The 24,866-nt window shown below is 45.7% G+C and overlaps 1 protein-coding gene across 1 annotated transcript; it reads right to left on the bottom strand.

The window, feature by feature from the left end:
* Nucleotides 1–494: 494 nt before the first annotated feature.
* LOC115170229 (far upstream element-binding protein 1) lies at nucleotides 495–24,866 on the bottom strand. The gene is made up of 17 exons (XM_029726625.1): nucleotides 24,722–24,866; nucleotides 23,975–24,071; nucleotides 19,647–19,682; nucleotides 17,432–17,578; nucleotides 16,889–16,960; nucleotides 16,627–16,684; nucleotides 15,180–15,447; nucleotides 14,347–14,475; nucleotides 12,722–12,824; nucleotides 11,112–11,363; nucleotides 10,203–10,363; nucleotides 8,262–8,410; nucleotides 7,928–8,004; nucleotides 7,516–7,641; nucleotides 4,731–4,784; nucleotides 2,793–2,965; nucleotides 495–936 (listed from the first exon to the last, which is right to left on the bottom strand). The coding sequence occupies exons 1-17, from the start codon at nucleotides 24,809–24,811 to the stop codon at nucleotides 928–930; spliced, it is 2,001 nt and encodes a 666-aa protein (XP_029582485.1). The 5' UTR covers nucleotides 24,812–24,866; the 3' UTR covers nucleotides 495–927.

Raw genomic sequence — 24,866 nt, 5'->3', positions numbered from 1 at the left:
TGTAGATCAGAACGTTAAGCCACCAACTCTATCAGAACTACATTATGGTATAAGGAGACATCTACCTGATCATACAGAACAGGCAGAGCAGTGGAGGTAGAAAAACAAAGACTATTAAATATTAACAAGCGTCAAGACAAGAGTAATAATTCAAAAAATTGGTCCTAGAACAGAACCTTGTGGAACACCGAAAACCGGACTCCCAGTCAAAGACAGGCAGAACAATGAACTCACATCTAAATAAACCACCGTACTTTTACCCGGAGATGTGTAGACCGTTGGAGAGAGAGAGAGACAGGACAACAACTTTCAGGCAGTCAGAAAAAATCATTTTGACAGTCAAAGGAGAGCGAGAGTAGAGAGAGAAGTGAGGGCCCTGCATTTAGTTTTTTTTCAATTTTCCATAACCGTCAAAACAAAGAAAATAGGTACATGATTTTTAAGTTGAGTTCATATTTAGTCACATCTATTACCGACCCAACTTACCAACACAGTAGGTTTCACTTTAGTTTATTGCAAAACACAGGCATATTATTTAAAAATGGAGCTGATATCACATGGTAGACGATTAAAGATAATAACAGGAGCTCTAACCACATGACAGAAGAATAGAAACACCATATTACCTCACTAAAAAAAAAAAAAAAAAACGTTCATTTACAAGAAAAAAAAAAACATAAAAAAAAAAAAAGATAAATAGCAAAGGACGTGGTGGTGTTTGTGTCGTGTCTCCGGGTAGATTTCGTGGTCATCACATCTATTGTGAAACACTTTTTATTTTTAACCAACCAACCAACCAAGAAGAAGGAAATTAAGGTCTTCATCAAGACGTCATCTGCACCATCCAACACATTTAACAAAAAAGGGCTTTTTGTTTGTTTTTTTGTTTTTTCGACAATGTAGCATTTACTTTATGTCCACTTCACATTACTGGCCCTGTGCAGAATACATAGAACATACAGGCCATGTTAACAGCAGAACACACGGACAGAGCTTCTCTCTCCAGATACCTATGTATATATACACACACATATTTGTACAGGAAGTACCAGTCAGAAGTTTGGATACACCTACTCATTCTTTATTTTGTACTATTTTCTACATTGTAGAATAATAGTGAAGACATCAAAACTATGAAATAACACATATGGAATCACGTAGTAACCAAAAAAAAAAAAGTGTTAAACAAATCAAAATATATTTTATATATTTGAGATTCTTCAAAGTAGCCACCCTTTGCCTTGACAGTGTTGCACACTCTTGGCATTCTCTCAACCAGCTTCATGAGGTAGTCACCTGGAATGCATTTCAGTTAACAGGTGTGCCTTGTTAAAAGTTAATTTATGGAATTTCTTTCCTTCTTAATTCATTTGAGCCAATCGGTTGTGTTGTGATAAAGTAGGGGTGGTAAACAGGTCTTTTACCAAACAGGGCTGAGTCCATAATATGGCAAGAATAGCTCAAATAAGAAAGTCCATTATTTGAAGTGCAGTCGCAAAAACCATCAAGCGCTATGATGAAACTAGCTCTCATGAGGACCACCACAGGAAAGGAAGACCCAGAGTTACCTCTGCTGCAGAGGATAAGTTCATTAGAGATACCAGCCTCAGAAATTGCAGCCCAAATAAATGCTTCAGAGTTCAAGTAACAGACTCATCTTAACATCAACTGTTCAGAGGAGACTGTGTAAATCAGTCCTTCATGGTCAAATTGCTACAAAGAAACCACTACTAAAGGACACCAATAAGAACAAGAGACTTGCTTGGGCCAAGAAACACGAGCAATGGACATTAGACAGGTGGAAATCTGTCCTTTGGTCTGATGAGTCTAAATTTGAGATTTTAGGTTCCAACCGCAGTGAACAGATTATCTCCGCATGTGTGGTTCCCACCGTGAAGCATGGAGGAGGTGGTGTGATGGTGTGGGGGTGGTTTGCTGGTGACACTGTCTGTGATTTATTTAGAATTCAAGGCACACTTAACCAGCATGGCTACCACAGCATTCTGCAGCGATAAGTCATCCCATCTGGTTTGCGCTTAGTGGGACTATCATTTGTTTTTCAACAGGACAATGACCCAACACACCTCCAGGCTGTGTAAGGGCTATTTGACCAAGAAGGAGAGTGATGGAGTGCTGCATCAGATGACTTGGCCTCCACAATCACCCCTGACCTCAACTAAATTGAGATGGTTTGGGATGAGTTGGAACGCAGAGTGAAGGAAAAGCAGCCAACAAGTGCTCAGCATATGTGGGAATTCCTTCAAGACTATTGGAAAAGCATTCCAGGTGAAGCTGGTTGAGAGAATGCCAAGAATGTGCAAAGCTGTCATCAAGGCAAATATATTTTTTGGGTTACTACATGATTCCATATGCGTTATTTCATAGTTTTGAAGTCTTCACTATTATTCTACAATGGTAAAAAAATAAAAAATAAATAATAAAGAACACGAATGAATAGGTGTGTCAAAACATTTGACTGGACTGTATATGTATGTGTATATATATAATATTAACCCTGTTTAAAAGGAGGGAAAAGTAGCGTTAGTTTCTTCTTCCGACGACTCCTCTCCCCTAAAACACCTAGAGGAAGGAAGTGGGTCAGGGCCACAGATAAGACGCTTTAGAAAACACAGCTGGGGAAATTAGGGTTAAAAAAAAGTCACAGCACAAGCATCAAAAATAGCTCTGACAAATGAAAATGGGACAATACAGTAAATAGAAATCGATAGTCGAGACGTTCGAACGAGGGGGGGGGGTACAGGTGGACGGTATAGGTCTTATTGGTGGAGTACCTGAGGTGCTTGTGGCTGGGCTCCCATGGCCTGTGGGCTTCCCTGTCCGTAGTACGCAGCTTGTTGGCGGTAGTACTCTGCCCAGGCAGCACTGTAGTCTGGCTGACCACCTGGTTGACCACCTGGCTGACCACCTGCTGCTGCTGCTGCTGCTGCCTGGGGAGCAGCTTGACCTGGGGGAGGTTGGTAACAGCGTTAACACTAATTCAATATGATTTAAGGGGGACAAATGACAAGGTTAATGTTAATGTCAATAAGGATTAAAACAGAAACAATAAGAATTGACTAATAGTCAATGTTAAAACTTTGGGATTATAATCTGTACCCAAGGCAACCAAATTGGACCAGAGGAGATCATTTAACGAATAGTTGAGGAGCTGAACTACTTCTGGAGGAAAACGGTACTGGAGGAGGTGTGAAACACTGAACAAAAAAAATCTTTTAAAAAACACAACATGTAAAGTGTCGGTCCCATGTTTAATGAGCTGAAATAAAATAAAACACCTACATTATCCATAAGCAAAAAAAAGTGAATTTCGTTTATATCCCTGTTAGTTAACATTTCTCCTTTGCCAAGATAATCCATCCACCTGACAGATGTGGCATTTCAACAAGCTGAGTAAACAGTATAATCATTACACAGGTGCACCTTGTGCTTGGGACAATTCAAAAAAGAAAATGTGCCATTTTGAACAGATGTCTCAAGTTCAGGGAGTGAGGAATTGGCACGCTGACTATAGGAATGTCCACCAGGGCTGTTGCCAGATAATTTTGTTCATTTCTCTACCATAAGCCGCCTCCAACGTCGTTTTCAGAGAATTTGGCAGTACATCCAACCGGCCTCACAACCGCAGACCAAGTGTACGGCGTCGTTTGGGCGTGCGGTTTGCTGATGTCAACGTTGTGAACAGAGTGCCCCATGGTGGCGGTGGGGTTATAGTATCGGCAGGCATAAGCTACGGACAACTAACACAGTTAAAATCTTATCCATAGCAATTTGAATGTACAGAAATACCGTGACGAGATCCTAAGGCTCGTTGTCATGCCATTCATCCATCGCCATCACTTCATGTTTCAGCATGATAATACACGGCCCCATGTCGCAAGGATCTGTACACAATTCCTGGAAGTTAAAAAATGTCCCAGTTCTTCCGTGGCCTGCGTACTCACCAGACATGTCACCTATTGAGAATGTTCTGGATCGACAGCATGTTCCAGTTCTCCCCCCAATATCCAGCTACTTCACACAGCCATCGTCAAGGAGTGGGACAACATCCCACAGGCCACAATCAACATCCTGATCAACTCTACGTGAAGGAGATGCGTCGAGCTGCGTGAGGCAAATGATGGTCACACCAGATACTGACTGGTTTTCTGATCCACACCCCCTACCTTTAAAAAAACTTTTTTCTTAAGGCATCTGTGACCAACAGAGGCATATCTGAACTCAGTCATGTGATAATAGATGAGTGAATCATTTATTTTAATTGAATGCTTTCCTTACATGAACTGTAACACTATTTTTGAAATTGTTGCGTTTATATTTTCTAGTGAGTGTGAGAAGGGGAACGAACCCGCCCCTTGTACTTTGGGTAGCGGGACAGAAACCCTCTGCTTTGCTCTGGGACAGCTGTGGTAACAGACCCTCTACTACAGAGAGAGCTGGGAGGGGTGGCACAGCTGCCCACAACATGACCAATGACAGCTGGCCTAACTCAACTAAATATAAACTTAAGTTTCATTTTTTTTACATTTACATTTTAGTCATTTAGCAGACGCTCTTATCCAGAGCGACTTACAGTAGTGAATGCATACATTTCATACATTTTTTTTTCCTGTGCTGGCCCCCCGTGGGAATCGAACCCACAACCCTGGCGTTGCAAACACCATGCTCTACCAACTGAGCTACAGGGAAGGCTGATATTTGTAGGTTCTCACCTTGTTTCTTGTAGTATTCTTCCCAGGCCTTAGTGTAGTCCTGTGGTTGTTGCCCTGAAATTAGAACACAAAACACTGATTCAGCTCAATTGACCCACAGAAAAATCGCTATGGGCCCTATAACAAATCCATACGGCTGGTGATTTACTCTTGAAAGAAAGATCCTCTGTATTCCCTGGATAACCTGGACCCCGTCTGTGGAACATAAGACTGACGGGTAGACAAACAGCGGTCTAAACAGCATGGGCTATAAACATTACAGTAGTGTAACGCAACCACAGCTGGTCACCGTGACCAGCTAATCACGCCGACATTCACCAGACACACAACGGGTGAAAAAAACGGACTGAAGACTTTCAAAGCACAGTGGCTGTGTAAAACACTGATCCCTGGTTAGTCCTGCAAAAAAAAAAAAAAGATCAAACTCAAGCCGCTTTACTTTAGCAAAACATTGATTTATGTTAATACTACGGGTGACGAATGGCAAAATACTTAACGTTTAACCTCTACGGGCCACGGGGGCAGTATTGAGAATTTTGAAAAAAATATGTGCCCATTTTTAACTGCCTCCTACACCAACTCAGAAGCTAGGATATGCATATTATTAACACATTCGGATAGAAAACACTCTGAATTTTCTAAAACAGTTTGAATGGTGTCTGTAAGTATAACAAAACTCATATTGCAGGCAGAAACCTGAGAAAAATAGATTAAAAAAAATGAGAATTTTGTGGCTGTACTATTTAGTGTCATTGTTTTAAAGATACCACAGTGAGAAAGGATTCAGTTCGCAACTCCTACTGCTTCCACTAGATGTCAACGATCTTTAGAAAGTTGTTTGAAGCATCTGTGATAAATACACACCGAATTAGAAAGCTTACAAGTTGACACGTCATCACTTCATTTTTTGCGCCTGCGCATGAATCTGAGAAGAGTGCCTTTGTCATTATCGTTTATTCTAGACACTTGATAGGTTGTGTGAAAATATTACTGATGTTTACTGATGTTTCACGTTAAAAATGGAACAAAAGATTAGTGCTAAACAACGTTTGACATGTTTAAACAAACGTAAATAGATTATTTACTAGGTTTTCTTTAGTTTTTCGACGTGACTTTACACTGCCCACCTCATTTTGTGGGAGCCTACTGAACGCTAACTATTTGGACATAAATTATGAACTTTGTCAAAAGAAACCACATTTGTTCTGGACCTGGGATCTCTGGCAGCGCCTTCTGATGGAGATAATCAAAGGTAAGGGGATATTTAGAATGTTATTATCGATATTAGATGATGCTAATGCTAACGGTATAGCTTAGCTTAGCTTAGCATATAGCTTATTGTTGTTAGCATAGTACCCAGTTTATACAAAATGTGATTTCCCAGTAAAGTTATTTTGAGATCTGGCCCTTCGGTAGCAATTACGAGATGATAATATATTATTCTTTGAATGACAATATTATAATTTACCAATGTTTTCGAATAGTAATTCCGTGATTTGTAATGCTGGATTCACTGGGTGCATTCGAGCCGAAAAAAATTCTGAATTTCACCGCGACTGTAAATGCTGTTTTTGGATATAAATATGAACTTGATGGAACTAAAAATGCATGTATTGTATAACATAATGTCCTATGAGTGTCATCTGATGCAGATTGTCAAAGGTAAGTGCATAATTCTAGCTAGTTTTCTGTCTGTTGATGCCCTTCTTTGAATTGGCTAAACATTACACGCAGCTATTGTCAATGTACTCTCCTCACATAACCTAACTTTATGCATTCTCCGTAATGCCTCTGAAAATCGGACAGCGTGGTTAGATTTAGGAGATATATCTTTCAAATGGAGGAAAATAGTTGATTATTTGATTTTTTGAAATGATTACTCTTGCAGTTTTGAATTCCCCGCCATGGTCACATGACAATGAATCCCAATACCGGGATAAGATCGGGATAAGATCCTCAACAGGTTAAGCACATTAACAGGGTTTCCATTAAAGCGACAAGAAAAGAAAAAAACATACAAGGCAGATGGACTACATCGTGCTTCCCGAGGAGAAAGAGAGAAATGTTATTATTTTTTGCTACTGCTGGTCTTGCGTTACACGAGAAGAGTACGTGAAGCCTTGTTCTCGGTGTCATCAAACCGGCACGAAGCTACAGTTATAGAGCGTCTCCGTTTGACAAGTTACTAAGAGGTATCTTAGTCAATGGAAGACGGCATTAAAAAATGACAGAAATAAAAAAAAGTTTCAACGAGAAGGACAGGCTACATCACCAAGAGCCAACAGGTAGTTTAGTTAACTGTAGTCTCACTTAGCCTCGCTGGCTAGCTCTCTACGCGTTTGATGCAGTCAAGATAGACACTATGTAATCAGATGACAACTAACTTCAACCCCCAAACGTGTGCGCGACAACATTTGATAAAATCAGAATAGGGGACAAACAAGCTCGACAAATTTTTTTATTTTTTATTAATCAATGTCCGAGGGACAAGTGCGATTGCGTATTCGATGACGCCTTCTCAGTATGAACGAGTGGTATGTTGATATGTGTTGCTTACTGCATATCTTTCTACTCAAACAGTACGTTGTAAATAGTATGCAGTATGATTAGAACACAGTATATAGTTTTAGTAAGTAGTAGGCCAGACAGATTTGGGACACGGGACACTACGCAAAGCTTCCAAAAGGACAAATTGAGGTAGGTCCCTCTCCATTTGGTTCCTAGCGAACCACACCCCAGCAGAAAGCAACAGGCAGCGGTAGAGATCGGAGGTGGTGGTAGCTACCTTGCCCGTTGGCCTGTGTGTTACCGGGGGCGCCGCCGGTCGGCGTCATGGGGGCCTGGGGTTGCTGCTGGTACTGGGAGTAATACGCCGCCCAGGCCGCCGCGTTGGCGTCAGCTGCAGCTTTACCTACAACCAATACAAACGTTAGATCTCTCTCCGGTTGCATAATCCTAGAAACAGGTTAAATCTGATTTATCTTATGGCCTTTTAACACAGAAAATGGTGCAAATCAACATGCTAAGGGCTAAAGCTAAGGGCTAAAGCACACTAGCAAATGTCTTCTCTAGGAAAAGGGCCATTTTGTTTAACATCTATTTTAACCAGTACATGTATTCACACAGCAGAACTGTACAAAAACCCAATGGGTACAAAGTGCTCAAACCAGCACCATCATCAGGCTATAAAATCTTACCAGGATCCGGCTGTCCCTGCTGCCAGTGGGGGAATCCGTTGTCCCAACCCTGAGGCTGGTAGGGAGCAGGAGGACCACTGAGAGAAGAAGTAGAGAACCATTACAAGCCTTTGTCGGGCTGTTTAACTCAATCATTTAGATAGAAAGAAAATATTGCTTTCCACTCCGATTTTATCGTTAATGAATCATGTGCAAATGATCTAAAATTAACTTAAGATCAACCGAGATATGTAAGTAGGAAAGTAGAAGGGCGTGCCGCCCGTAGAAGGGCGAGCCGCCCGTAGAAGCGCGAGCCGCCAGTAGAAGCGCGAGCCGCCAGTAGAAGTTCTCTTACTGTGGTCCTGGGGGTCCCTGGTTGTAGGGGCCGGGGTTGTAAGGGCCCATTTGAGCAGGGGGTCCAGGTGGGCCGGGGGGCCCGTGGGGAGAGGGACCTCCGTGGGGGCCTGGTGGGCCGTGAGGACCACCCATTGGACTGACTGGACCCTGGAGAGACGGACAGGGGTGTCAATGTCCTAGACTGAGATACCAGTTAGAACCTCTAGAACCAGACAGTTGATTAGAGGCTTAGTGCTCCCCGACCAGCCACTACTACTACTAGTTAAACTAGGCTTAGTGCTCCCCGACCAGCCACCACTACTACTAGTTAAACTAGGCTTAGTGCTCCCCGACCAGCCACCACTACCACTACTACTACTAGTTAAACTAGGCTTAGTGCTCCCCGACCAGCCACTACTACTACTACTACTACTAGTTAAACTAGGCTTAGTGCTCCCCGACCCACCACCACTACTACTAGTTAAACTAGGCTTAGTGCTCCCCGAACAGCCACTACTACTACTAGTTAAACCAGGCTTAGTGCTCCCCGACCAGCCACTACTACTACTAGTTAAACTAGGCTTAGTACTCCCCGACCAGCCACTACTACTACTACTAATTAAACTAGGCTTAGTTCTCCCCGACCAGCCACTACTACTAGTTAAACTAGGCTTAGTGCTCCCGACCAGCCACCACTACTAGATAAACTAGGCTTAGTGCTCCCCGACCAGCCACCACTACTACTACTACTAGTTAAACAAGGCTTAGTGCTCCCCGACCAGCCACCACTACTAGTTAAACTAGGCTTAGTGCTCCCCGACAGCCACCACTACTAGTTAAACTAGGCTTAGTGCTCCCCGACCAGCCACCACTACTACTACTACTAGTTAAACAAGGCTTAGTGCTCCCCGACCAGCCACCACTACTAGTTAAACTAGGCTTAGTGCTCCCCGACCAGCCACCACTACTAGTTAAACTAGGCTTAGTGCTCCCCGACCAGCCACTACTAGTTAAACTAGTCTTAGTGCTCCCCGACCAGCCACCACGACTACTACTAGTTAAACTAGGCTTAGTGCTCCCCGACCAGCCACTACTACTACTAGTTAAACTAGGCTTAGTGCTCCCCGACCAGCCACTACTACTACTAGTTAAACTAGGCTTAGTGCTCCCCGACCAGCCACTACTACTACTACTACTACTAGTTAAACTAGGCTTAGTGCTCCCCGACCAGCCACTACTACTAGTTAAACTAGGCTTAGTTCTCCCCGACCAGCCACTACTACTAGTTAAACTAGGCTTAGTGCTCCCCGACCAGCCACCACTACTACTACTACTACTAGTTAAACTAGTCTTAGTGCTCCCCGACCAGCCACCACTACTACTACTAGTTAAACTAGGCTTAGTGCTCCCCGACCAGCCACTACTACTAGTTAAACTAGGATTAGTGCTCCCCGACCAGCCACCATTACTAGTTAAACTAGGCTTAGTGCTCCCCGACCAGCCACCACTACTACTAGTTAAACTAGGCTTAGTGCTCCCCGACCAGCCACCACTACTACTACTACTAGTTAAACGAGGCTTAGTGCTCCCCGACCAGCCACCACTACTACTACTAGTTAAACTAGGCTTAGTGCTCCCTGACCAGCCACTACTACTACTAGTTAAACTAGGCTTAGTGCTCCCCGACCAGCCACCACTACTACTACTAGTTAAACTAGGCTTAGTGCTCCCCGACCCACCACCACCACCACTACTACTACTAGTTAAACTAGGCTTAGTACTCCCCGACCAGCCACTACTACTACTAGTTAAACTAGGCTTAGTACTCCCCGACCAGCCACTACTACTACTAGTTAAACTAAACTTCTACACCAGCGTCCAGTGACTGAGCATCACATTGATATGTAGGATTTCTACTACAGACACAGTGAAAACAGTGAAAACAGTGAAAACCACTCACCCCGATCTTCTCCTCCACCAGCTGCCGTGCGTAGTCTATCTGTTGGTGTGATCCTCGGACGGTGAACATTTTAATGTTGGGGTCGGAGTTGGGTGGAGGGTTTCTCTGAAGCTCAATACGAGCCCCAGATTGCTGGCTGATGCCCTTGATGGTCTCTCCTCCTACAGAGGTGACAGAGAACGGAATAGGTTAGGACTAACTACAGAGAAATGATCAGGACAACATGGAAATGTAAGAAAACCCTGAATGTTTTCTAGGAGACGTAGATTCAGTTACTATTTTTTATAACAATGGACGATTCAATTAAAAAAAAAATAAGGAAAAATCCCATTCCAGAAGGAGATCAAGACGTAGACATGGGATGGGTGTGAGAAGGGGAACGAACCCGCCACTGGTACTTTGGGTAGCGGGACAGAAACCCTCTGCTTTGCTATGGGACAGCTGTGGTAACATACCCTCTACTACAGAGAGAGCTGGGAGGGAGGCACAGCTGCCCACAATTAACAACTATATTAGTCACAATATTCTCACTGAAGCAGGCATGCTTCAAAACTAGCAAACCATCTTTCCTCTAAGTTGGTTAAATTTATTGTGAAACATGTATCGCCGGTACTCACAAGCATCTAATGGACTAGGCTGCATCAGATTTTGGCAGTGTTGTAGTACTCCAGTTAAGGACTAAGTTTAAATGACTACAACCCTGGTTCGAGGCCTGTGTAGTAGTGTTTTAGCTGTGTGTGTGTGTGTGTGTGTGTGTGTGTGTGTGTGTGTGTGTTCTACCTTCTGTATGAAAGTATCATATGTTATGTCAAGTCTTCCAATCTTTAAAAACAGGAAGGTAAAACAGGAAGGTATAACAGGGTCCTATAAAGCCCATAGGTGTCTCTAGCTTAATCTAAGTTCATCTACCTTTCCCGATGATGAGTCCAGTCTTCATGGTAGGGACGGTGAAGGTGAACTCCTGCAGTCCACCAGGAGGACCCATGTTCCAGTTACCCCCCCCGTTACCTCCCCTGCCTCTCCCCCTGCCCCCTCCGTTAGGACCGCCCGGCCCTCCCTGCTGAACACTCCTCAGAAGGTCAGTGATGATCTCTGCTGCATGCTGGGACTGGTCTGGAGGACCTATGATCTGGGCTATCCTCTCCGGGGTAGTGCCGTCATCTGGAGAAAGGGAGGAAGGGAGAGAAGAGAGAAAAGGAGATTAAGAAATGTCAGCATTTCCCTTAGCCCCCCCCCAGCCGTAAAGGGTTTAGTTTCTGGTACTTTCCATTGTTAGACTAAGGACAGGCAATTCAATCCCGGTAAGCTGCACTGTCAGTAAAGTCTCCCCTCTAGTGAGACACTTAACTGTACATTGAAACTGGGTCCGACTAAAATCCCCTGCGCGTCTCCATGAAAGCAGCAGAACTTGTGATGGGTTGACAGTACATTATAACGGCCCAGGTGGCTTGAACATGGTCGAGGTCGGGTCAAAGCGGACGGATGAAAAATTTTGAGGGCCATAAAAGTTGAATAGTTTGTCGCACGGCAACACACTGACAATCTGTAAACTGCACGAAAACGTGCTTATTTTCACAGTGTGGTTGTCAATACTAAGGATGAAATACCACGCCAAGCTAACAATACAAAGTAGTATTCTGATACCACAGTGCAGATGAGAAGGCTAACGGCTGGCTAGGGGACGCTGCCGGCCGGCTAGGGGACGCTGCCGGCCGGCTAGGGGACGCTGCCAGCAGATCACAGCTCAGTAGGCTAACGGCTACAGGACGGTAGATCTCCAGGAACAGGGTTGGGCTGAAAACCTACAGGACAGTAGATCTCCAGGAACAGGGTTGGGCTGAAAACCTACAGGACAGTAGATCTCCAGGAACAGGGTTGGGCTGAAAACCTACAGGACAGTAGATCTCCAGGAACAGGGTTGGGCTGAAAACCTACAGGACAGTAGATCTCCAGGAACAGGGTTGGACTGAACCTAGAGGACAGTAGATCTCCAGGAACAGGGTTGAACTGAACCTAGAGGACAGTAGATCTCCAGGAACAGGGTTGGACTGAACCTAGAGGACAGTAGATCTCCAGGAACAGGGTTGGACTGAACCTAGAGGACAGTAGATCTCCAGGAACAGGGTTGGACTGAACCTAGAGGACAGTAGATCTCCAGGAACAGGGTTGGACTGAACCTAGAGGACAGTAGATCTCCAGGAACAGGGTTGGACTGAACCTAGAGGACAGTAGATCTCCAGGAACAGGGTTGGACTGAACCTAGAGGACAGTAGATCTCCAGGAACAGGGTTGGACTGAACCTAGAGGACAGTAGATCTCCAGGAACAGGGTTGGACTGAACCTAGAGGACAGTAGATCTCCAGGAACAGGGTTGGACTGAACCTAGAGGACAGTAGATCTCCAGGAACAGGGTTGGGCTGAACCTACAGGACAGTAGATCTCCAGGAACAGGGTTGGAGACCTGCGACTGAACCAACTTCCACTTTACAAGCACAGACTGTCAGTCAGTGACGTCTCACCTGGTTTGAACTGGATCCTGACTCCTGTGTCGCTCTGGATCTTCTTGATCATCTCTCCGTTTCTCCCGATCACGATTCCTACCGCAAACCTGGGGACAGGAACCTGAGGGAGGGAGGGAGGACACAGGCCAGGTTAGTAGGTAAATAAAACCTGGGGACAGGAACCTGAGGGAGGGAGGGAAGGAGGGAGGGAGGACACAGGCCAGGTTAGTAGGCAAATAAAACCTGGAGACAGGAACCCGAGGGAGAACACAGGCCAGGTTAGTATGTAAATAAAACCTGGGGACAGGAACCTGAGGGAGGGAGGGAGGGAGGGAGGGAGGGAGGGAGGGAGGGAGGGAGGGAGGGAGGGAGGGAGGGAGGACACAGGCCAGGTTAGTAGGCAAATAAAACCTGGGGACAGGAACCTGAGGGAGGGAGGGAGGACACAGGCCAGGTTAGTAGGTAAATAAAACCTGGGGACAGGAACCTGAGGGAGGGAGAACAGGCAGGGACCAGTTTCCCCAAAAAGCATCTTAAGGCTAAGTTAATCGTTTCAAACTTCGTAAGAGCATCATTAAAATCTCCCAAGCCGTTAACCAAAACCATGGTCAACTTCGCACTGAAAAAACACTCGTAATCTAACTCCTGCATCAGACCACTCTAGAACAACTAAGTGCATCGTTAGATGCTTTTAGTAGCTTGTGCGTCACTTTACACATATCAGATGGCCGATAAACAGGGCTGAACCATGGGACTCTGTCTGTGACCAGCGATAACAGCAGAACATAGTAAGCCAATGTCTTCGCAATTGATAAACAAACAAAAAAAACATTAAAAAAATAAATAATACGCTTCAAATACAAACCGAGATGACTGCATTAAAATACACAGTGAGCTATATATTCCTATTTCAATCATATCGAAATACATTTCATATTCATTCAATTGAGTTCTATTTTGTTACTTGTAGGCTAATATCTGTAATTAGTCTCAATCTCATGATGTGTATCCTAACGTGAACACAATGACGGGCCAAATCAGGGATTTAGTGCATTATTATAGGGCATAAGCATTAGAATAAGCCACCTCATTACTTGCAGCCATAGCTGGTAATCTCTCTCTCTAGCAGCTGATCCATTGTCAGTTGATGTGAAATAATTGTAAATGTTAAAAGGTCAGATTTGAACGGTGAAAGCTGATCTGAGAGCAGCGATCCCTTTTCGTTCCATCCTATCAGTATCAACACTACGCCTCAACGACACACTTAGTGAACCTTCTCTCAGTGTGGTGTTCTGGGAAAAACACATGTTACATCCTCGGGGCCGTTGTAGGAAAAAAAAAGCATAATTAAAAAAATTCTAACATTTCTAAAATCTAATTTTCATCGCAAACAGGAAACCGAGCACTGGCTAAAAGTCAAGTCCAACGCCTTCAGATAAACGGACACATTAAAAATAAAGCATGCCGTCACATAGTCCCCTCCCAACACAGACGGCAGGTCCAATCTTTACAAACTGACGTTTGTACTGAAAAACGGCGAGACGCTGCAAGCTTAATACCGGCAGTGCTGCTGGTTGAGTCGCAGAGTCTACTGAATACATTATGTGGCAGTGAAGACAGTGTGAATGTTACTGTAGACTTACATCCAGGCCCTCTCCTCCTCCTCCTCCACCACCGCCGCCTCCTCCTCCTCCCATCCTGGAGCCGTACTCTCCTCTCTGCTCCCTGAAGCCCTGTTCTCTGATCAGCTCCATCACCATGTCTTTGGCTTGCTGAAGGAGCAGAGACGAGACCAGTCAACATGACAGTATACAGGTACCTTGTTCAGGTGACAGCACCAGTCAGGTATCATGGGTAGCTCAACAAGTGTTTTCCTAATTAGTGGCATGAGATTAGAATTGAGCTGCTTGTGTAAACGCAGCCATACAGGCATCCGCCAGGCTCCCCCCAAACCGGTCGACGGGCATCCGCCAGGCTCCCCCCAAACCGGTCGACGGGCATCCGCCAGGCTCCCCCCAAACCGGTCGACGGGCATCCGCCAGGCTCCCCCCAAACTGGTCGACGGGCATACAGTCCTCTCTGCACCACTAACACCAGTCCTCTCTGCACCACTAACACCAGTCCTCTCTGCACCACTAACACCAGTCCTCTCTGCACCACTAACACCAGTCCTCTCTGCACCACTAACACCAGTCCTCTCTGCACCACTAACACCAGTCCTCTCTGCACCACTAACACCAGTCCTCTCTGCACCACTAACACCAGTCCTCTCTGCACCACTAACACCAGTCCTCTCTGCACCACTAACACCAGTCCTCTCTGCACCACTAACACCAGTCCTCTCTGCACCACTAACACCAGTCCTCTCTGCACCACTAACACCAGTCCTCTCTGCACCACTAACACCAGTCCTCTCTGCACCACTAACACCAGTCCTCTCTGCACCACTAACACCAGTCCTCTCTGCACCACTCACCTGGACTTTAAAAGGTTCTCCAGAGATGCGTAGAGGTTTGTCTGCTCCAGTGTTTTGAGGTCCTTCCTGGATCATCACCATCTTGACTCCGGCTCTCTCCTGCAACTGTTTGATGGTCTCTCCTCCCTTCCCGATGACCAGGCCAGCCTTGGAGGCAGGGACCAGCATCTCCTGAACAGACATACCGGGGCCGCCGGCGTCGTTGTGGTGGAAGGCTGGTGCAGGACGACCCTTATCAACGATCTCTGTCAGCAGCCTCTTGGCAGCTCTGGTTGGGGACAAAAAAAACATCTGCATGGACAGTGGGACTATGGGCCCTACTACAAAACCATCTGCATGGACAGTGGGACTATGGGCCCTACTACAAAACCATCTGCATGGACAGTGGGACTATGGGCCTTACTACAAAACCATCTGCATGGACAGTGGGACTATGGGCCCTACTACAAAACCATCTGCATGGACAGTGGGACTATGGGCCTTACTACAAAACCATCTGCATGGACAGTGGGACTATGGGCCCTACTACAAAAGACACAGCCAGGTAACACCACATCAGGGGCAAAGACAGTCAGCTACGGTGTCTGAAGAGGGACACAACTACGGCAGTGGAACTATCAACTAATGTAATGTCACCAGAGGGGCTGGAGGACAGAGGGGCTGGAGGACAGAGGGGCTGGGAGAACAGAGGGGCGGGGGGGCTGGGAGGACAGAGGGGCGGGGAGAACAGAGGGGCGGGGGGGCTGGGAGAACAGAGGGGCGGGGGGGCTGGAGGACAGAGGGGCTGGGAGAACAGAGGGGCGGGGGGGCTGGAGGACAGAGTGGCTGGGAGAACAGAGGGGCGGGGGGGCTGGGAGAACAGAGGGGCGGGGGGGCTGGGAGAACAGAGGGGCTGGGGGGGCTGGAGGACAGAGGGGCTGGGAGAACAGAGGGGCGGGGGGGGCTGGAGGACAGAGGGGCTGGGAGAACAGAGGGGCGGGGGGGCTGGAGGACAGAGGGGCGGGGAGAACAGAGGGGCTGGAGGACAGAGGGGCGGGAGAACAGAGGGCGGGAGAACAGAGGGGCGGGAGAACAGAGGGGCGAGGAGAACAGAGGGGCGAGGAGAACAGAGGGGCGGGGAGAACAGAGGGGCGGGGAGAACAGAGGGGCGGGGAGAACAGAGGGGCGGGGAGAACAGAGGGGCGGGGAGAACAGAGGGGCGGGGAGAACAGAGGGGCGAGGAGAACAGAGGGGCGAGGAGAACAGAGGGGCGAGGAGAACAGAGGGGCGAGGAGAACAGAGGGGCGGGGAGAACAGAGGGGCGGGGAGAACAGAGGGGCGGGGAGAACAGAGGGGCGGGGAGAACAGAGGGGCGGGGAGAACAGAGGGGCGGGGAGAACAGAGGGGCGGGGAGAACAGAGGGGCTGGGAGAACAGAGGAGGAGAGACAACAGGAGAACTATACGTACTGTATGGAGTCTGGGGATCCGGTCAGTGTCACCGACCTATCAGGCATTCCTCCACTGTCTACAACACAGAGAGATTAACAGGACAGTTAAAATGAACCAATCATGACAAGGGGTCACGAGTCTAATGACCTGGAAACACACTGTGGGCCTTAGTTTACAGGTCGGTGTAACAAACAACACAAGGTTATATGGAGAAAAGAGTGCCTGCTAAATGGTAAACATTATTACAGGAAATGAGATCAGTATGTACAGGAAACCTTACCGGGGGCGATCTGAATTTTGCAGCCCGACTCTTGTTGCATACGGGATATCTGTTCTCCTCCTCTTCCAATAACTGGGGTTAGAGAAGATTTGTCAACCCCCAACATCCATCCGCACGGGGTGTGTGTGTGTGTGTGTGTGTGTGTGTTAAAGCTCTGCTAGCCAACAGACCCCTGATATTAAATTACATTTGGGTTAAGGGGAAGTTAGGTCAAAACATGAGACCTAGATTATTTCACAGAAGAAGAAAAAAAAGAAAAAGAAAAATGTTCCTCGAGTTGTCGGGAGTTCTGAGCAGGCCCAACCGGACCCGTTGCTATGGATACTCAGACCCAGAGCCGAGCTGGGTGCAAATGACAAGAGATGAGCAGCTAATAGATTTACTAATGGAAGGAAATGCCAATATTTCAGGTTTCCGAGCTTAACATTTAGCAGAAGCGAATCAGACCAGGGTAGGGCCTAAACATAGCGAGCAATGGGTAGGGTTTGGGCATAAAAAAAATAATTAAAAAAAAACTCATGCAAGACTCTAGTTTGTACTTACTGAATCCAACCATCCCGTCAGGAACCTTGAACTCCTCTGACGACGACCGTGATCCTCCTCCACCTCCCATTCCTCCCATTCCTCCACCTCCCATTCCTCCCATTCCTCCACCTCCCATTCCTCCCATACCCATCGCTGCTGAGAACGCTGCAATGAGGAAACCAAAAGACAAAAAAAATAAATCAGATAGAGGACCCACTGATGAAGAAACACCCTGGTGTCCACCTGGCCGTGCTGCTGCTCCCGTTTCAACTGTTCTGCCTGCGGCTACGGAACCCTGACCTGTTCACCGGACGTGCTTGTTGCACCCTTGACAACTACTATGATTATTATTGTTTGACCATGCTGGTCATTTATGAACATTTTAACATCTTGGCCATGTTCTGTTATAATATCCACCCGGCACAGCCAGAAGAGGACTGGCCACCCCTCATAGCCTGGTTCCTCTCTAGGTTTCTTCCTAGGTTTTTGGCCTTTCTAGGGTGTTTTTCCTAGGGAGTTTTTCCTAGCCACTGTGCTTCTACACCTGCATTGCTTGCTGTTTGGGGTTTTAGGCTGGGTTTCTGTACAGCACTTTGAGATTTCAGCTGATGTACGAAGGGCTATATAAATAAATTTGATTTGGTGTTGTAGGTAAAATAACCATAACTGACAGGAAGTAGAACAGGAAGCTGAAAATAGGACCCTGTCCAGGTGTAACAACAGAAACCCTATTCACTATGTAGTAAGGCAAGGAATGGTCATGTACCTCACAACAAGATATTATCATGATATTTAGGTGTCGATACGGACGTATTGCGATTCCAAACTGTGATTCTATTGCAATTTGACGTTCCGGACATATTGCTCACTATGCGGTGCAGTCGAACCCCTCGACTTTTAACACATTTTGTTACGTTACATCCTTGTTCTAAAATGGATAAAACAAAACCCACAATCTACACACAATACCCCATAATGCCAAAGCAAAAACATGTTTAGAAATTCTAGCTAATTTCTAATAAATAAACTGAAATACCTTATTTACATAAATATTGAGACCCTTTAATATGAGACTTGAAATTGAGCTCAGGTGCATCCTGTTTCTATTGATCATCCTTGAGATGTTTCTACAACTTAACCTGTGGTTAATTAAATTGATTAGACATGATGGGAGGTGACCATGAACCCGCTGGTCACTCTGACAGACCTCCAGAGTTCCTCTGTGGAGATGGGAGAACCTTCCAGAAGGACAACCATCTCTGCAGCCTTCCACCAATCAGGCCTTTATGGTAGAGTGGCCAGACGGAAGCCACTCCTCAGTAAAAGGCACATGACAGCCTGCTTGGAGTTTGCAAAAAGGCACCTAAAGGACTCTCACACTATACATAGTCACTTTAACTATACCTACATGTACATATTACCTCAACTAACCCGTGCCCCAGCACATTGTACCGGTACCTCCTGTATATAGCCTCGCTACTGTTAAGAAATAAAAAGTTTACCTAATACCTATTTTTTTATTTAAAAAAAATAATAATACACTGTTAGTTAACTTTTTGGGGTATAGGGGGCAGTATTTTCGATTTCGGATGAAAAGCGTGCCCAGAGTAAACTGCCTAATACTCGGGCCCAGAGTCAAATATTTGCATATTATTAGTAGATTTGGATAGAAAACACTGAAGTTTCTGAAACTGTTTGAATGATGTCTGTGAGTATAGCAGAACTCACAGACATCAAGAGAGAGAGACCTAAGAACCTTACTCTATTAAATAAAACATCCATTTGGTGGATAAATATAACACAATCTTGTAATCCTGCTACCAAAGACTGAATCACTAAAAACACTTAAAAATGGTTAGTCTAGATAGGACACCCTACACCTGTCCTTTAACAGCGAGCTAGAGATAAGGGGACAACAATCGATATTCACTTAACAGGATATTATTTTTGACAATATCATTTTGTCGCTAGTTTGCTGCACCAGAAAACTAGCATTTTTCCTTGTTTTATATAAATAGGAAGCCAGTTTGTTTTCAGCACTTTTAGTTCCATGACTGGTCAAAGCTTGTTGTTTTCTCATTGTCTCTCCCTTTGTCCCTCTGCAGCAGACACATGGTGAACAAGATGTCTGGAACATCGAATCGCGATACATCTGAATAAAATGTCATATCGCGTACCGAAGTACGGTGATAATGTGGTACTGTGAGGTCCCTGGGCTTAACAGATTACTCACAGTCGTTAGGTGCCACCTTCTTGGTCTCTGGTTGGTCTGTAAGGAGAAGAGGAGACGGTTGTTTATAGAGATGAAGACAGAGAGTTAAAGCCCTGTCAACGATCCGCAGAGTTCGGGAGGGCTCATACTTCTGGAAAGAAAAATGGCCTTTTGACATCACATCACTACCTGTGCGACATGGTATAGAAATAGTATTTTCTAGAAACATAACTACTGAATATATATAATTTTTTTTAAAGGGCAAAAGCAAGGGTTCCCGGTTTATGACAGGTGAAAATCCCCCGGCTAAATGCAAAGCTTTCAAGCCATAGAATTTAAACAGATCATTGCTGAAGAACAAAACAGGCCATATCTGAATACAACGACATGGGATTTTATCCTGCCTAAAAAAGGAATATAGAACTAAACCAAGTCAGGCATTTTGTGGCAAGTCTGTTAACAGCAACGAATTACAAAGTAAAAAAAAAAAAAATTTAATCAAAGTCAGGAAATCCTTTCTAAGCGGACTGCGTCGCCCCGTCGCTAAGCGGACTGCGTCGCCCCGTCGCTAAGCGGACTGCGTCGCCCCGTCGCTAAGCGGACTGCGTCGCCCCGTCACTAAGCGGACTGCGTCGCCCCGTCACTAAGCGGACTGCGTCGCCCCGTCGGCCATCAGTATATATCCCACGTCCAACTATACACAATGCCTATTCTATATAAATACAGAACCACGCGGTTTAAACAACTGTTTGGCTTAAATGCCTAATGGTTATTTCTAGAAAGGGCCTGAGAAAGCAGAGCTCATCCCTTCCCATAGGCAATTTTTTTTAAATATATATATATATATATATATATATATATATAAGTATTTTATATATCTGACTACCACAACAGCAGAGATGGGCAAACTCCACTGAACTAGTTTCAATGTAAGGAATCCCTTCGAAGTATCTGGATTTTGGGTAAGATGGCAGCGCTGCTTCTAGCTCCTAAGCAACTTCACAGCGTTTTTTGTTGTTTGTTTTAAGTGTTTTTTGTTACATTATTAGCCCAGAACGTTTGTGTTATTACATACATCCGGAAATAACTTCAGGATATTCGAGAGGCGGTAACGCACCAGCATTACAACTGTCCTGAATTGGATCCTTTGTTTGTACCTCCGAGGGCAATTTAACTTAAACCAGAGGCTGCTCCAAGACGCCGCCGGCGGAGAAGAGGTATTCGGAGTGGACTTCTAGTCCGACTCAGGAGGCGTGCACACCATCCACCACTTCTGAATATATTACACTCTAAATGTTCAGTCTCTGGATAATAAAGTAGACGAGCTCAGGGCAAGGATCTCCTTCCGGAGAGACATCAGGGACTGTAACATACACGGTTTCACGGAAACATGGCTCTTGGGATATACAGTCCCCATCCATACAGCCAGCTGGGTTCTCAGTACATCGCACAGACAGGAATATAGAACTCTCCGGGAAGAAGGCGGAGTGTATACTTCATGAAAAACTACTATTCAACGCTGGTCAGAATCCCTGCTTCCAGATTGTTTTGATCACGCGGAGTTGGATGTGTTCCGGGTAGCCTCTGAGAATAACATTGACACGGACACAGTGACTGAGTTCATCAGGAAGTGTTTAGGGGATGTTGTTCTCACAGTAACCATTAAAAAAAAATCAAAAACAGAACGCGTCCACTTTGAGGATAACACAGTGCCACCAACGCGGCCTGCTACCAAGAATTGTGGGCTCTAGTTCTCCGTGGTCAACGTGAGTAAGACATTTAAGCGTGTTAACCCTCGCAGGGCTGCTGGCCCAGCCTGCAATCCAAGCCGCGTCCTCAGAGCATGTGCAGACCAGCTGGCTGAAGTATTTACGGACATATTCAATCTCTCCCTATCCCAGTCTGCTGTCCCCACATGCTTCAAGATGTCCACTATTGTTCCTGTACCCAAGAAGGCAAAGATAACGAAATGACTATCGCACCATAGCACTCACTTCTGTCATCACGAAGTGCGTTGAGGCTAGTTAAGGATCATATCACCTCTACCTGACACCCTAGACTCACTTCAATTTCCTTACCGCCTCAATAGATCCACAGACATTGCCCTGCCCCATCCCAAAAAGACAAGAGGAATACCTACGTCAGAATGCGGTTCATTGACTACAGCTCAGCATTCAACACCATAGTACCCTCCAAGGTCATCATTAAGCTCGGGACTCTGGGTCTGAACCCGGCCCTTTGCAATTGGTTCCTGGACTTCCTAACGGGCCTTCCCCAGGTGGTCAAGGTAGATAACAACATCTCCACTTCGCTGATCCTCAACACAGGGGCCCCACAAGGGTGCGTTCTCAGCCCCCTTCTTAACTCCCTGTTTAGCCACGACTGCGTGATCACGCACGCCTCCAACTCAATCATCAAGGTTGCAGACGACACAACAGCCTGATTACCAACAATGACGAGAGCCTACAGGGAGGTGGTGAGGGCCCTGGTGGTGTAGTGCCAGGAAAATAACCTCTCCCTCAACAAAACGAAGCTGATCGTTGACTTCAGGAGGCTTAAGAAATGTGGTTTGTCACCTACAACCCTGACAAACTTTTACAGATGCACAACTGCGAGCATCCTGTCGGGCTGTATCACCGCCTGAAATAGCAATTGCACCATCCGCAACCGCAGGGCTCTCCAGAGGGTGGTGCGGTCTGGCCAACACTTCACCGGGAGCAAACTACCTGCCCTCGCGGTCACCTGCGGCACCCAATCTCACATAAACCAAAAAGATCATCAAGGACAACAACCACCCGAGCCACAGCCTGTTCACCCCGCTACCATCCAGAAGGCGAGGTCAGTACAGGTGCATAAAAGCTGGGAGAGAGTGAAAAACAGCTTCTATCTCAAGGCCATCAGACTGTTAAGTAGCCATCACCTGGTTACTCAACTCTGCACATTAGAGGCTGCTGCCCTATATACACAGACATGGAATCACTGGCCACTTTAATAATGGAACTCTAGTCACTTAATGTTAACATACATAATGTTTACATATGTAAACACTATTCTACTCTATTTAGTCAATGCCACTCATACATTGTTCATCCTAATATTTATTCTTTCCATTCTTTTACTTTTAGATTTGTGTATTGGTGTGAATTGTTAGATATCACTGCACAGTTTGAGCTAGGAACACAAGCATTTCCCTACACCTACAATAACATCTGCTAAATATGTGAATGTGACCAATAGAATGATTTGATTTCTCATTTAAAAAGATTAACTATGCATATGTGTGACAATCCTTGTCGATCAGTATATTAGTGGTTTTATTACTTGTTTCATGATCCTGTCTTGTTCGCAGTGACCCTTGTGTATGTTTTTCAGGAATAGTGTTCTCTTCAAACATTATATGACTCATATATGGAAAAGGGAATAACTAACAATGTATTTTCTTAAACAAAATGTTCCCTCTGTAGCAAAAGACCCCAAAACAGCAATATGTACTGAACCATGTGTTTGGTTTACTTCTACACACCAACTGTCTTGACAATAGAATTGGCAAAAGCACAATCAGACAGGCAAGTGATGGATCAATATAGATATGGAGGTATGAAATGAGTGGGGTGGGGGTAGCCTACCGTATGAAATGAGTGGGGTGGGGGTAGCCTACCGTATGAAATGAGTGGGGTGGGGGTAGCCTACCGTATGAAATGAGTGGGGTGGGGGTAGCCTACCGTATGAAATGAGTGGGGGGGTAGCCTACCGTATGAAATGAGTGGGGGGGTAGCCTACCGTATGAAATGAGTGGGGTGGGGGTAGCCTACCGTATGAAATGAGTGGGGTGGGGGTAGCCTACCGTATGAAATGAGTGGGGTGGGGGTAGACTACCGTATGAAATGAGTGGGGTGGGGGTAGACTACCGTATGAAATGAGTGGGGTGGGGGTAGCCTACCGTATGAAATGAGTGGGGGGGTAGCCTACCGTATGAAATGAGTGGGGGAGGGTAGACTACCGTATGAAATGAGTGGGGGGGGTAGCCTACCGTATGAAATGAGTGGGGGGGGTAGCCTACCGTATGAAATGAGTGGGGGGGGGTAGACTACCGTATGAAATGAGTGGGGTGGGGGGGTAGCCTACCGTATGAAATGAGTGGGGGGGTAGCCTACCGTATGAAATGAGTGGGGGAGGGTAGACTACCGTATGAAATGAGTGGGGGGGGTAGCCTACCGTATGAAATGAGTGGGGGGGGTAGCCTACCGTATGAAATGAGTGGGGGGGGTAGCCTACCGTATGAAATGAGTGGGGGGGGGGTAGCCTACCGTATGAAATGAGTGGGGGGGGGGGTAGCCTATCGTACTCACCGGCATCTTCAAGGGGTCGCTTCTGGCCTCCATAGCCAAACTCACTGCCTGAGGGCGCCGCGGAGGGGACGCCGTCCCCCCCAATCTTAGCCGCAATCTGGAAACACACAAAAAACAACACTCAGTTCCAGCGGAATCTTAACTAGGCTCCTCGACAACACCAACACAACTTCTTTAGTTAACTGGTTTTCAAAATTAGGTTAGCCAAAACTTGCATATACTAGCTAGTTAACTCCGCGCAACTTACCTAACTACGCAGAGTTATGAGGGCATGGGATGAGTTTTGTGATTCATTTTACACAAAAATCACACTCCACTGAATTCAACAGCATTTCTTACCAATACAATGGAGACTTTCAAAAAAAGGGAATATGGTTATGGTAGCTAACTTGGTTTACAGTTTTGTTAATAAGATTTTACAACCCCCTTCCCCCTTATAGAAAATGCTATCAACATGTACAGTAGGTAGTTAGTTGATCAATTCAAAGACGAACGAAATCACGTTGAACCAGATAGCTAAATTAGCTAGTAATACCTGGTTAATTAACAGATTAAATACAGTTAACTACATTTCTTTGGCTTTGTTCCGACAACCAACTTCCCGAAGGCCGCATATCGGTTCGTTGGTAAGTTCCCGAGCTGAAAGGTTTTTGGACTAGAGTTAATTGCTTTGACGACTATCAATTTCGACGCCTTTTAGCTAGTAAATGTTAAATTTATTATTTTATCTTTTTTTGTTTTGTTTACCTGTCTAGCTCGCTGAAGTGCGTCTTTAAAAGCGTCGTTCATTCCTGCGCCATTTCCCGACGGCGGAGCCACGTTTGAATAGTCAGCCATATCTGTTAAATCCGGAGAGAGAAAATGGCCGTTCTCAACGGAAAAGATCCTGACG

Source organism: Salmo trutta, chromosome 31, assembly GCF_901001165.1.
Source record: "Salmo trutta chromosome 31, fSalTru1.1, whole genome shotgun sequence".
NCBI classification, from domain to species: Eukaryota; Metazoa; Chordata; class Actinopteri; order Salmoniformes; family Salmonidae; genus Salmo; species Salmo trutta.
Note: the sequence above shows the minus strand (reverse complement) of the source record. Positions and strands in the feature narration are given on the sequence as shown.

Coding starts and splice junctions, on each gene's coding strand:
- LOC115170229 (XM_029726625.1), bottom strand. CDS start 24,811: ATGGCTGACTATTCAAACGTGGCTCCGCCGTCGGGAAATGGCGCAGGA. Junction 15,448..16,626: donor GGATCCCCAGACTCCATACA/GTACGTATAGTT, acceptor GTCCCCAACCAG/AGCTGCCAAGAGGCTGCTGA. Junction 8,005..8,261: donor CAGGGACCCCCAGGACCACA/GTAAGAGAACTT, acceptor TTCTTCTCTCAG/TGGTCCTCCTGCTCCCTACC.